This window comes from Mixophyes fleayi, chromosome 6, assembly GCF_038048845.1.
Source record: "Mixophyes fleayi isolate aMixFle1 chromosome 6, aMixFle1.hap1, whole genome shotgun sequence".
Lineage (NCBI taxonomy): Eukaryota > Metazoa > Chordata > Amphibia > Anura > Limnodynastidae > Mixophyes > Mixophyes fleayi.
In genome coordinates this window covers 161,474,826-161,487,600 of record NC_134407.1, presented here as the reverse complement: position 1 = coordinate 161,487,600, position 12,775 = coordinate 161,474,826, and the positions used below count along the sequence as shown (strand labels likewise).

Here is a 12,775-nt window from a genome sequence, read left to right as displayed (position 1 = left end):
ATTTTTCAACTCTTAAGCATCTAATAAATATTAATAATTTGCTGTGATACTGTACATACAAATGGTTGGCAAATTTGTGTTATATGTTTAAAGTTTATAGAATACTCTTATGTTCATTATCAAAATAAAGAAAATTGCTGCCCTCCCAGCTACTTATTGCCCACCACTGCCATAAGCTGTGTGCACTCTACTCTTTTTTACTGTATTTCTACAGGATCCGGCGTTGATAATCACCTGGATTTGTCTTCAATAAGGAGGTTGGTTTATGATAGTAATAATAACACACCTTTTCTCCATTCAACTTGATTGGTTTGGTTTGCATTGAAAGAGTACCTGTCAGCAGGTCTATGTTGTTATTTTACATTTGATTTAATGTATGGTACCTTCTGCTCCTGTTTATCTAGTCTTCCTCCAGCCCACACAGCAGGAGAGCTACATGGTATACAGGAAGTTGGACCAAGAATGGTGCAGTCGGGAAGTGAGTTGGTCTGTCGGAGTAGAGATACCGCTCTGCTAACTGAAAAAGCCTTCCAGGAGAGAGCATGGTGCATAAAAATGCAGCTTCCAAGAGAATGGAACGGGGATAGCCCATTTTTTTGAAGGCTAATTACATAGTGCACAAGGAGGCACTGCATAAAACAAAATAAAATCAAGAGTACCGGGTGCAAAGTCCTCTTCAAAACATTTTCTTTATAATTAGGATAAAATGGTTACTTAAACATATGATAACAATATCAGCTCACATGAACAAGTCTTCTTGTCGTTGTTTAGTTTGTAACCTGTACGACAGGCGCAAGAATATGATCCGGGGGAGCTGACACACATTTGCTCGCAGCCGTGGTTCCCTTGAGCACAAATATCAATCGCTGGAAAAGAGAATTGTATTTAACACACACATACACACCCTAACATTATTTTATATATTTGTAGTGTTATGATTTAACTGGTTCTATGTATTATGTTGTTACTAGTATCATGAATAGTGTCAACCTTGGAATGAAAAGTGCCTTTCTACCAATTACATAATATTAATGTTTTATCAATGTAGTCCTTTTAAACTATTAAGGGGGAACTCCACCCAACTTCATTTCCACCTAAGTCATCCATTGATTTAAGTCATTCCTTTGGGGCTTACAGATCTTTCAATTGCACCATGAACTGCATCCCCCGTAAGTTTCCCATATATGCTCTGACCAAGTGGTTTGGCGTGAGTGCCTAACAAACAGGTCTGCGGCTAATTTAGTCACCCACATGCAGGGAGAGATTGTCTAGATCAGTAGACATACAGGCCCAGGCAATGTGGTCTGCCATCGCCCACATACGTGCTGAGATGGTGAAAGCTCCACACTGCAAAGTTTTGGCAATTTCAGAACAACCAGATTAGTTAGGTAGAATTAATTAGAATTCCACTGCGCAGATTGTTTTTTTGTAGTTAACTCAATTATGCCAAGCTACTTACAGCTAAACTAACCAGAGTTTTGTTACAAGATTCTCCACTGAAGCCTAAGCTGTGGTTTCCCGTTCACTGCAATAAGCTCGGCTCCATCTATACATAGACTTCTTAAAAAAAATATTTTACAATACTAATAACATTTTAATTTACATTAATAAGCAGCATTAATTGTGTTTTTTATGGCACAGCATATAAATAATTAGACTCATTACAAATGCTGAAGATTTCTCCTCCTGACCAGCATAAGGGAAAAATATGTAGCACTTTGTCCATGGAGGTATGACTTTCCAAATTAGGAAGTATAAATATAATCCTGATTGTCCAACCACAAAATTTCTTACAGTATAGCTGCTATTTGCCTTATACTGTCTATATTAACTAGCCACATTTCCTCTAGACTAGAACTGTACACTCTGTGCTCTTATCCAGAATCCAATGTAAACTCTTATGTTCACTGGTGGCTATTATACCTCAATGCTAGGGGCAGATTCAATTCCCTAAATATATGTGCAAGGTGCCTCCGGAACTACAGCGAGACTCCTTGCGCAGATATTTTTTGACAGAAGTAATGCTGATTTGTACTCACGCCCCATAGAGGTGTGAGCAGAACTCAGCATTACTTTTTACTGTAGACAATTAAATCTGCTCCTCAATGTACTAACTTACCTGAGCATGTCTTTTTATCACTGTTTAGTTTGTAACCAGTTCGGCAGGCGCAGGAATAGGATCCAGGTGAACTAACACAGAGCTGTTCACAGCCGTGATTTCCTTGAGCACACAGATCTATCACTAAAAAATAATAAAGTATTTAGTTTAATAGGTAATTCTAACTGGTATAAACTGTGGGTTATACCACAGGATATGGCCAATTTGTTAATAAGACAACAACACAACAGGATAAACACACCAGTAACAATGTAATAGAGAATACCGAGTCTTAGAGCGGTAGAGATTTTTCTACATTGACTTTTTTTTACATGCTTTTATCCACTTAGTTATTAAAACTATGCATCTTCATGAGTACCTATGAGAATCTGAACATCCCAATCACTGACAGAAGCCTGCTCACTGTGCTGTTGAAGAGCTTTCTAAAGCTGGGTACACACTACAGAAATTTCAACCAACTTTTTATGCCAAGCGATTTTACATGCGATCGATGAACCGATCGCTCGGTCCATGGACTGCATACACACTAGCCCTGTTTAGGACGATAAAGGGAAGAGCGGACGACCCTTTAGCGACTTTTTACAGCCATGTTGTCGTGAGCAATGACTGTAATTTCGTACTCACTGTTGTGGATCGGTCGGAAGTTTATACACACTACACAGCGGAAACGAGATTAGAACGAAAATATTAAACGGTACGACCAACCAAATGAGGCGACAATCGTCCATTTGGGCAGACTTTCGACCATCGTGTCACTACACACACTGACCCGACTTTTGAACGAGCGGTCGTATGTCGGCTGTTTGAGCCGATTATTGGACGAAAACAGTGTAGTGTGTACCCAGCTTAAGACATCACCAAACTGTAGGAAGTCTTTCAATTTCAGCACAAGTCTCTGAATGATTACAAGATTAGGGACACAGGATCGTCAGCCCACAAGACAACCCACACCAACAGCTAATTAAAATTTTAGCAATAAGTACACTACAAAGAGGGAGGGGTACTTTTTTATAGGTGATATTCTCAAGAATGGTAAATATCAATAATGGTACATTATAATTAGTTTTTTTTACTCAGTCTGTACTATTAATGTTACATTTTTCAAAACTGTATAATGTTGGGCCTGATTCATTAAGGAAAGGAAAGCAAAAAAAAGGGTAACTTTGCACCTTGGCAAAACCATGTTGCATTGGCGGTGGATGTAAATTTAAAATGTGATGGCAGTTTTATAATTGGGGTAGGGCATGTCCTAGATAAACTTTACATTTCAGTGTACAAATAAAGCTATCAAGTATTTGTGTTCTACATGAAGTAATAGACAGTATTTAACTTATGTGCAAAATAATAAACTAATAATATAATTTAACTAATAATAACTAATAATAATTTAACTTATGTGCAAAATAATAAACAAAATAATTTGCAACCCTTGTATTGTATTGTAATGTGCTTTTGTCCAGGAGAAAACTTTTTTGCTTTCCTTTCCTTAATGAATTAGGCCCATTAAGTAAGCTGAGGGGAATTTGTAGCAACCACTTGAATTGACTAACTTTTCCAACAGATCTGCAAAACAATGGTCTGTTCAATTATGGTGCAATTTAACTTCTGCACAAAGATTAAAGGTCATCTGATGCAAAAAAATTAATAAATATCTGCTGTTTTTATAAGAATGCTTTCAGGTAAATATGGTGTGAACTTCTGTTCCCCCTAGTTTTGCCTTATTTAGCAAATAAAGCAAAGAATATTTTTTATAATTTTGCAGTGAACATGAATTTTGACTTGAATTTGTGAGATTGCAAGACATCATAAAAGACAATAGGGTATATTTACTAAACGGCGGGTTTGAAAAAGTGGAGATGTTGCCTATAACAACCAATCACATTCTAGCTGTCATTTTGTAGAATGTACTAAACAAATGATAACTAGAATCTGATTGGTTGCTATAGGCAACATCTCTTTTTCAAACCTGCAGTTTAGTAAATATACCCCAATGATTTCATACCATCATGGCCACTTGTAAATGAACCATTGCGAAAACCCCCCAAAAAACTTGGAGACAATTATGGAATTGTAATTATGGACAATTTGTATTCACTAGCAGCATTGTCATTTGAAAAGCATTGGAAGCAGTTTTCCTACAAGTAATTACTGCTTGGATTATTGAAACACTTGATTCTTGAAAGGCAGATAATGCATACTATTTAGTTCAGCTTTTTGTACTTTCAATATGCAGTTCTGCGGAATATAGGGGCACTAGAAATAAAACATAATAATAATGAAGATTATATGTGGTCTGTACGTACTAGAGCATGTTTTCCCATCTGCATTAAGTTTGTAACCTGGTTTACAGTCGCAATAGTAGGAGCTGGGGATGCTAACACAGGTATGCTGACATCCATGGTCCATTTCAGTGCACATGTCCACACCTGCAAAAGAAAGGTAATGTAGTTTTTTACACATTGTGATCGACATACTGGGGTTATTTCTGATCAATGGCAGGGGTTAGGCTCACTGAACCACAGCTGCCTCAAGCACAAGGTTTAAAATGACACTATTTCAATTTAGAAGAATAGTTTGTCCAAACACTGACAACATTATGTGATCTCACTTAAAGTATATTATGATTATTGGAAATATGGTAGGAAAATTGCAAGATTATCATCACAGGTAAATCTGTGCTATTTAAGGTGCATTGAAGAAAAAGATGACCTTTATCAACTGTTTTTGTTCTTCAATAAACTAAACCAAAAGGTCCATTTTATTTAGTAACTAGAAGTGCCTGCCTAAATATTTTCGATGGTTAGATGTAAGTAATGTTACATGCAGATGTGGAATCTCCTCATTAGGAGCTGGCTTTGCATTCAGGCCTCTGCACATGCTTGGCCTCGACTACTGCTACCTGATATCAGCATTTGTGAGACTGATTTCAAACCTGCCTACGTTGGACAGATGTCATGGCAGTGAGGGGTGGATGTATGCAAAAGCTTCAGCTGCAGTTAATATAACTTATTCATGGTGCACCTTGTTTGGGTTTCACTGAGACATAACGTGGCAGCAACACAATGCAAAAATACCCTTGTTTACTAAATTACAAAGTAAAATACCTGCAAGTACCTACGCTGGATATTCTAAGACTATTTGTTATTCTCTTGATAACCTGCATGTGGACTTTCACCAGGTTAGCTGTTGGAGGTGTGTTTTCAAGCACAAGATGGGCCTATGAGAGGCACAATAGTGGGCGTCTAATCATGTCCAACCCTGACATCTTTAAAAGCATAGTCAAAACTAAGAAAAAAACCAGTAACACATGTACCAGGAAAAATGTCCAGTTAACCTCTATAACAAACTATATTGCAACTTACCACAGAGTTTGTCCTGGAATTGGATTGCAAAGTGCTGGATGAGATCAAATGATTCTACATAAAAGACATGGTCATCAATAGGAGTTGAGGCCATGGCCCGGAGAGAGTTGACGTCTGCTCTTTGTACACCTACAGCATATATCTCAATTTGAGCTTCCCGAGCCTGTGCAGCCACTTCTGTAACACGATCTTGAGGTCTACCATCAGTTACAATAACGGCAACCCTTGGAATTCTTTTTGATAGTGGTCTAGCTCCTTCCTCAACGGTAAACGCAACATTCATGGCATATTGTATTGCCAGACCAGTCATGGTCCCTTGTGCCAGAGGAATGATATCATTTATGGCCTTATGCATTTCAGTTTTCTTAGAGAATGCCTTAAGAGAAAATACATTTTGCACTTGGCTAGAGTACTGGACCACTCCAACCCTTGTATGACTAGGTCCAATGTCAAGTGAATTAATCATATCGATCATAAACTTTCTCATGCTTTCAAACTCAAATGGTCGAACACTTCTTGAGCTGTCAATTATGAAGACCAAATCCATAGGACCAGTTTTACATTGTTGCACTGAAAAAGAAAGATCAAACTAACATTAGCAAATAATAAATCTATACAACATAGGGTTAACAAAACCATACATTAACATTACACATCTTTTTAGAAGAGAGTCATTATCAGCTATTTATATAGTGCCACTGATTCTGCAGCGCTGTACAGAGAACTCACTCACATCAGTTGAGAGAGAGAGAGGGAGAGTGAGAGCAGCCAATTAACCCGCTAGTATGTTTTTGGAATGTTTGAGGAAACCTAAGCACCCGGAGGAAACCCACGCAAACACGGGAAGAACATACAACTCTAAACAGATAAGGCCATGGCCAGGAATCAAAGCCACTGAGATGCCCATGTAAATGTTATACTCCCAAATCTAAACTTATACTTTTGTCATAATCTCTATTGTTCAGTGTTTGGTTGTATGCCAGGAAATATAAACGATAACGCCAGTCAGAATATAAGCCTTCGTAGAAAATCTCCTCTCTCATAAATAATAATACCACAGGGATCCTTACACTGTAACCTTGCTTGACAACATGTCGCTTCGAGGAGAGAACCGGATGGGCCATAATAGCAGGGGTAGACAGATAGTTAAGAGCGACTGGCATGCTCACCTCCCCCTTTTTCCAGAAGTTCACGCAGAAATCATCCCGCCCAGCACAATGGTAGAGGAGAGGGAGTGGGATGTTGTTAGGTATTTTCATTTGCAAATTGTAGTGTTCATATGTGTTAGATTTCTTTCAAATATTACCTTGCTCATTACTGTTTTCCATAAATCAATTACAAACTCCACCCACTAGTCACAAGGCATACCTCACAACATTTAGAATCCCGAAAGTGGGACAAAATAAGCCCTGTCCCATTCCGACTAAATTCCGCCCACATATTGGAAACATTGGGTAAACATCAATCACTTTTCTGTTAAGCCTCTACCCCTTTTGTGCCCCGTGAATCGGGATGTCCTGCCAAAATCGGCCTAATAAACTTGCCCAGTGGCTTATCCTCTTTAATTTGAGCGTGTGTGTACATTTTTGTAAATAGGTGTTTCTAAACTCAACCCCTGGCGGATCCTGCAAGAACCCACAACTGGAAGTGTGAACCTGACTCTGATGGAGGCACTGTATTGAGAAGAAAAGCCAAAAAAGATGAGACGTGTCTGATTACAAGGTTTAAAACCCCTCTCCCTTCCAGGTGCAGTGTAGTGTTCAGAGGTGCACTGGCTACAATAGTATATAAAATGATTGCCCTTTATGGTGTGATAATATTCAGTTTCTGTAATTCCTAAGATTTATCAAAATTCACTACCACAGACACCCCCACTAGGACGAGTTTGTATGTTTTCATGTTGTGGGAAGAAACTGGAAATACTTAAATGTTGTAAACTAATTTGTGAAATCTGGTGCAATTTGAACATTTGCATCTGATTTCATGCAAATCCATTTGAATTGGGTTTCAGGCATCTCAACTCACATATAATGGGACTTGAGATAAAAACAACAACAGTGTATTTATCTTCACCAGTCCAATTCAGCAAGCTTGCGGGTGGACTGTGGTTAATAAGGTGTAAAGATTGTCAATCAAACATTGCTGTCTCAGAAAAACACTGGGGCAGTGTAACTGCACAATCATTCTCTGGCCTAATACAACATGTGTTAAACATGTTTGAATATATGCGTTATTCTAACATATATAAGTCAGAGGAGATTTTAAAGGAGTTCCTGCAGGATTAACAACCTGGAACCAGTTTCATAATTTACAGATAATTATTTATGAAAAGAGCCACTTCCTTTTCATATAAAAATCCACTGTGTCTGTGTCATGTAGTTAACACTGAAATTAAAACTCACTGGTATTAGCACAACTAAACCGGGAGGCTCAGAGTCTAATGCACCCCTGGTGTTCACCAGGGACCCCTGCAAGGAGGGAAGGACTTTGCTGCGTGAGGTGTGCAGGTTGCGGTTCTCCCAGATAGTCACCAGAGCAGAGGTGAAAGAGAAGAATTGTCAGACAGTCCGGGTCAAGCCATCGGTAGAACAGCACAACGGAGATAACCAGGAGAGTAGTCAGAAACGAGCCAGGGGTCAAACCAGAATGAGCAAAGCAGTACAAAATGGAACCAGGAGCAAACAGAACAAGAGAGGAATGCTGGAGCAGGGTGAACCAATACTCTGGAACCCTAATGGTGCCCGAGTGTGCTTTAAATAGAAGGAAGTGCCTCCCGATGGAGCCTGGCTGAGAGAACAGTGTCCCATTGTCTAGCAATGGGATGCTAGTGTTTCGCACATGCATGCGCTACGAGCCACCCAGAACCTGGAAGAACGACCCATTGCTAGGCAACGGGAAGCGGGCGAGAAGAGGAAGGCGTCTGCCTCCTGCACCTATGGGGGTTGCAGAGGCGGCGCCTGACAGGCTGTAGGAGAAATATAGATGAATTAGTTATTTAACACAATAGGATCACATTGGTATATACACTATATGGACAAAAGTATTCAGATGTTTGACCATTACACCAACAGGGACTGTAATGACATTGTATTCCAATACATACTATAATAATAATATGGAGTTGATCCCCCTTTTGCAGTGATAACAGCTTCCACTCTTCTTGGAAGGTGTCACATACTGGTTACTAGCTGGTATTGGCACAGCCGTGCGAGGAGGCGCGGAGTCTAACGCACCCCCGGTATTCACCAGGGACCCCCGCAAGGGAGTTTGGGCTTCGCTGCAAGGGGGTGCGCAGGTCACGGTTCTTCAGGATGGCCAACAGCGTAGGAACAGAGTGGACTAAACGTAGTCACTCAAACCGGGTCAAAACCAACGGGCAGCGAGATACAAAAGGAGAATCCAAAGAATAGTCAGGAACGGGCCAAATATCTGGGAACCGGAGCTGGAGGCAAGGTACAAGGCAAAATCCAAACAGAAGGTCAGAAGGATGCCGGGTCAGAATAATGTCAAAAACAGAAGCAGGCAATAGCTGGAGCAAGGTGAGACTAAATACACCCTAATCGTGCCAGAGGCTACCTTAAATACCCCTTTGTCTCCCCTGATAGGAGGCAGAGTTGCGGCAGTCAGGGAAGCTGACCGCTGAGCAGAAGTGCTAGATGTCCCTTTTCCTAGCAACGGGACAGCTCACACCAGAGTCAGTGCGGAGGCAGTACCTGACAGAAGGCTTTCCACAAGATGTTGGAGTGTTTCAGTGGGAATTTGTGCCCATTCATTGTGTAGAGCATTTATGAGGCCAGGCACTGATTTTGAACAAGAAAGCCTGACTCGCAATCTCCGTTCCAGTTCATCCCAAAGGTGTTCGATGGGGTTGAGGTCAGGGCTCTGTACGGGTCAGTCAAGTTCTTCTAGACTGAACTCATCAAACCATGTCTTTGTAGTCCTTGCTTAGTGCACAGGATAGAAAAGGGCCTTCCCCAAACTGTTGCCACAAAGTTGGAAGCATAGTATTGTCCAAAATGATTTGGTATGCTGAAACATTAAGATTGCCCCTCACTGGAGATAATGGGCATAGCCCAAACCCTGAAAAACAGCCCCATACCATTATCCCTCCTCCACCAAACTTCACAGTTGGCATAATGCAGTCAGGCAGGTAACATTCTCCTGGCATCTGCAAAACCCGGACTCACCCATCTGGCTGGCAAATAGAGAAGCGTTATTCGTTACTCCATAGAACATGTTTCCACTGCTCCACAATCCAGTATCAGTGTGCTTTACACCACTCTATTCGATGTTTGACATTGGCATTGGTGACGTGGGGCTTGCATGCAGCTGATCAGCCATGGAAACCCATTCCATTAAGCTCCCACCGCACAGATTTTGTTCTTACATTAATGCTCATGGAAGTTCGGAACTCCTCAGCTATGGTATCAGCAGAGTGTTGGCAACTTTTACTTACCATGCGTCTAAGAAGTCGTTGACCCCTCTCTGTGACTTTACGTGGCCTTCCATTTCGTGGCCGAGTTGCTGTTGTTCATAAACGGTTCCACTTTCTAATAATATCACTTACAGTTGACCACATAATATTCAACAGGGATAAAATTTCACGAACCATCTTATTGCAAAGGTGGCATCCTATCACAGTACTAAGCTTGAAGTCACTGAGCTCTTCAGAACGACCTATTTTGTATCACAAAATGGGTCGTTCTTAAGAACTCATGTTTGCAAATAGAGACTGCATGACTAGGTGCTTGATTTTGTACACCTTCGGCAACAGGTCTGATTGAAACACCTCAATTCAATAATTAACAGGTGTGCGCAAATACTTTTGTCCATATAGTATATAGAAGTTTAATTGGGTTTGCTAAACTAATAAATGTTAAAGTGAGGATTATGCCTTGCATATGGCTGCTGCAGGAATATGTGAGTTTTACGTCGAGACATATTTCAAAATAAAGAAATGACTGAAACCTTTTTCAATGGGTTGCACAATGTATTACTAATGCATACACTCAGAATTTCCGGCAGTGAAATAGGAGTGGCATTACCATTGTTTGAGTAGATTGGAGGGTGTGGCCTAATTTGTCCAGATTTTTAAATCATGAATGCTGGGAGATATGCTTTTGGATGGGTTGGCCATACAGAATTTGATCTTTATTGATCATTTGTTACCAACATACAAATAAATCACATGCAGCCAGGTAAAGCAACACCAATTATATTAAATGAATGGAGCTACTATATACTTGACTAACTTTTATTTGGAATTATTGACAGTAACACATGTTGCAATCATTTGCTAATCCATATTGGCATCTGTTGAAACATAAATGAAACCTTTTCCAAGTCAACCTTTTTTGTACCCCCCTTATTCATATCACATCTAGGTAAATGTGAATCAAATATTGAGACAGACACCACAAATATGAGACTGGCACCAGCAACTAAATAGCAGATAAATGGCATATTTGTGGCTTTATACTTGCATGAGGTCTACAGGGAAATATTTGGATTACCAGCTAGCTGTGGGAAAGAGTTTTTATAGATTTAAGGGCAAACAAGGCTTAGCTGTGTGTATTAACCTGATTATAAAAAACGAGAACAGAACAGTCTAAAGGGAAACCATGCCATTATTGTTTTAGTGAATTGGCATCTTAAAAACAAAGGAGTCCAAACGTTAAGTTAAAATAATTCACTGCAGCAAATTCTACCCCATCTCTAAGACTGTGAGACTATTAAGCAGTATAAAGCATCCAAAATATGTTTTACTCGGCAAGAGAACATCTATGAGACATACATACTGTATATTAAGCCATTATACTATAATAATCCAGTAAAGCATTTAAAGCATTCATTTCTCAATAGGTTATTGATTTAACAACTCTCACCTTTCTACAGAATACACATTATTTCCTCCCCTAATGGAACCGTTCTGGATAACTTATCTTAGTTCGAACATAAAAATGTAACCGCATCAGGAAAGGAAGTTGAATTTATTTCATTGACACAAACTTGGCCTCCTCCTATGTTTGCTTTCAGCTTAAGTGTGGCATCTACCAACAAAAACGCTCACTATAAATAAGTTTGAGGTTGCAGACTTTCCCTGCCGGGTCTCACATGGTACAGTGAATGACGTTTCATAAGCCTGGATAGATCTATCAGCTGTTACTGTGCCTAGACCACCTTCCATGCTGGATCAAGAGGATTTTATTTGCTGCCACACAAAATGCATATTTTATTTTATAAATATCTGGAGTTATATTTGGGCATAATATACTAACATGGAGGCAAAATTGCATACATACCCCACAGCACTCAATTATATATTTACTTTAATGATCTAACTAGCACTAGATCAATAAAAGCTAACTACTAATTGTAATCTATGGGTTACTGCCTGTTTGCACTACTAAGTAAATCGCCATGGGGCTGTTTTAATAAAGGAGCGAAAATGTAATTTGTCCCGGGCTTACCGTGACAGAGGGCTCACCTGTTGATCACTTAGTATTATCTAATTTCCTAGCATTCCTAGTGAGGAAAAAAAGTGTAATTGTTTCAAAAAGAGAAATTTCCTTTATCAACCGAGTTGTTGTTGGATCAAAAAGATCCTAAGGTCTCTGTCAAATAAAAAACTTATAATGGAACTATCCTTAAATGTAACTTAATAGTAGTATTAATAGTATTAACCCCAAACATCGCATCTCCCAAACAATAGCTCAATTCCTTACTCTAAACCAACCACACGCATTAACCAGTTAACTAACATTAGCCCATTGTAAGCATAAGCCTAAGTCAAGCTTTAACACTAATCTGTTTCTGATTGTGCACCCCCAAATTGCATAATTTATACCTACAGAATTTTTTTACTTGCACTGCTCTCTTTGAAATTTGATATATTATCTATCTATCTATCTATCTATCTATCTATCTATCTATCTATCTATCTATCTATCTACTCTCTCTTCCCCATTATATTTGCTTTCATTTTTCATAATTTACACAATATAATTTATTGAGCATGGTCCTTGTACTGACAGCTGGCTACAGATTGGAGAAGCAAGTTAAGGCAAGACAGAGGTCTTCCTGGATAAAATTTAAACATAGCAAAAAACATAGCAAAAAGATGAATGATGAGTGTAGTTCTTTGGGTTATCCCGTGTTGGCTGGGTTGGTGAGCCAAACAGAACTCATCGCCCAGCCATTTCAATTTTGGCAACACGGTGAGCCAATGGATTGTTATCTGCGTGCAAGCGGCTATTTAAGCTGCGTGCTGCCATCTTTTCAGTTCGACGGTGGA

General features: G+C 39.5%; 1 protein-coding gene across 1 annotated transcript in view; it reads right to left on the bottom strand.

Annotated features, from left to right (window-relative positions):
- The window catches only part of MATN4 (matrilin 4), a 63,202-nt gene that overhangs the window by 14,860 nt on the left and 35,567 nt on the right, over positions 1-12,775 (bottom strand). The window contains exons 3-6 of the mRNA XM_075176949.1: positions 5,482-6,051; positions 4,423-4,545; positions 2,120-2,242; positions 744-866 (exon numbers count right to left, since the gene is read on the bottom strand). Of these exons, the coding sequence (XP_075033050.1) occupies positions 744-866; positions 2,120-2,242; positions 4,423-4,545; positions 5,482-6,051 (939 nt within the window). The remainder of the gene's footprint in view (positions 1-743; positions 867-2,119; positions 2,243-4,422; positions 4,546-5,481; positions 6,052-12,775) is intronic.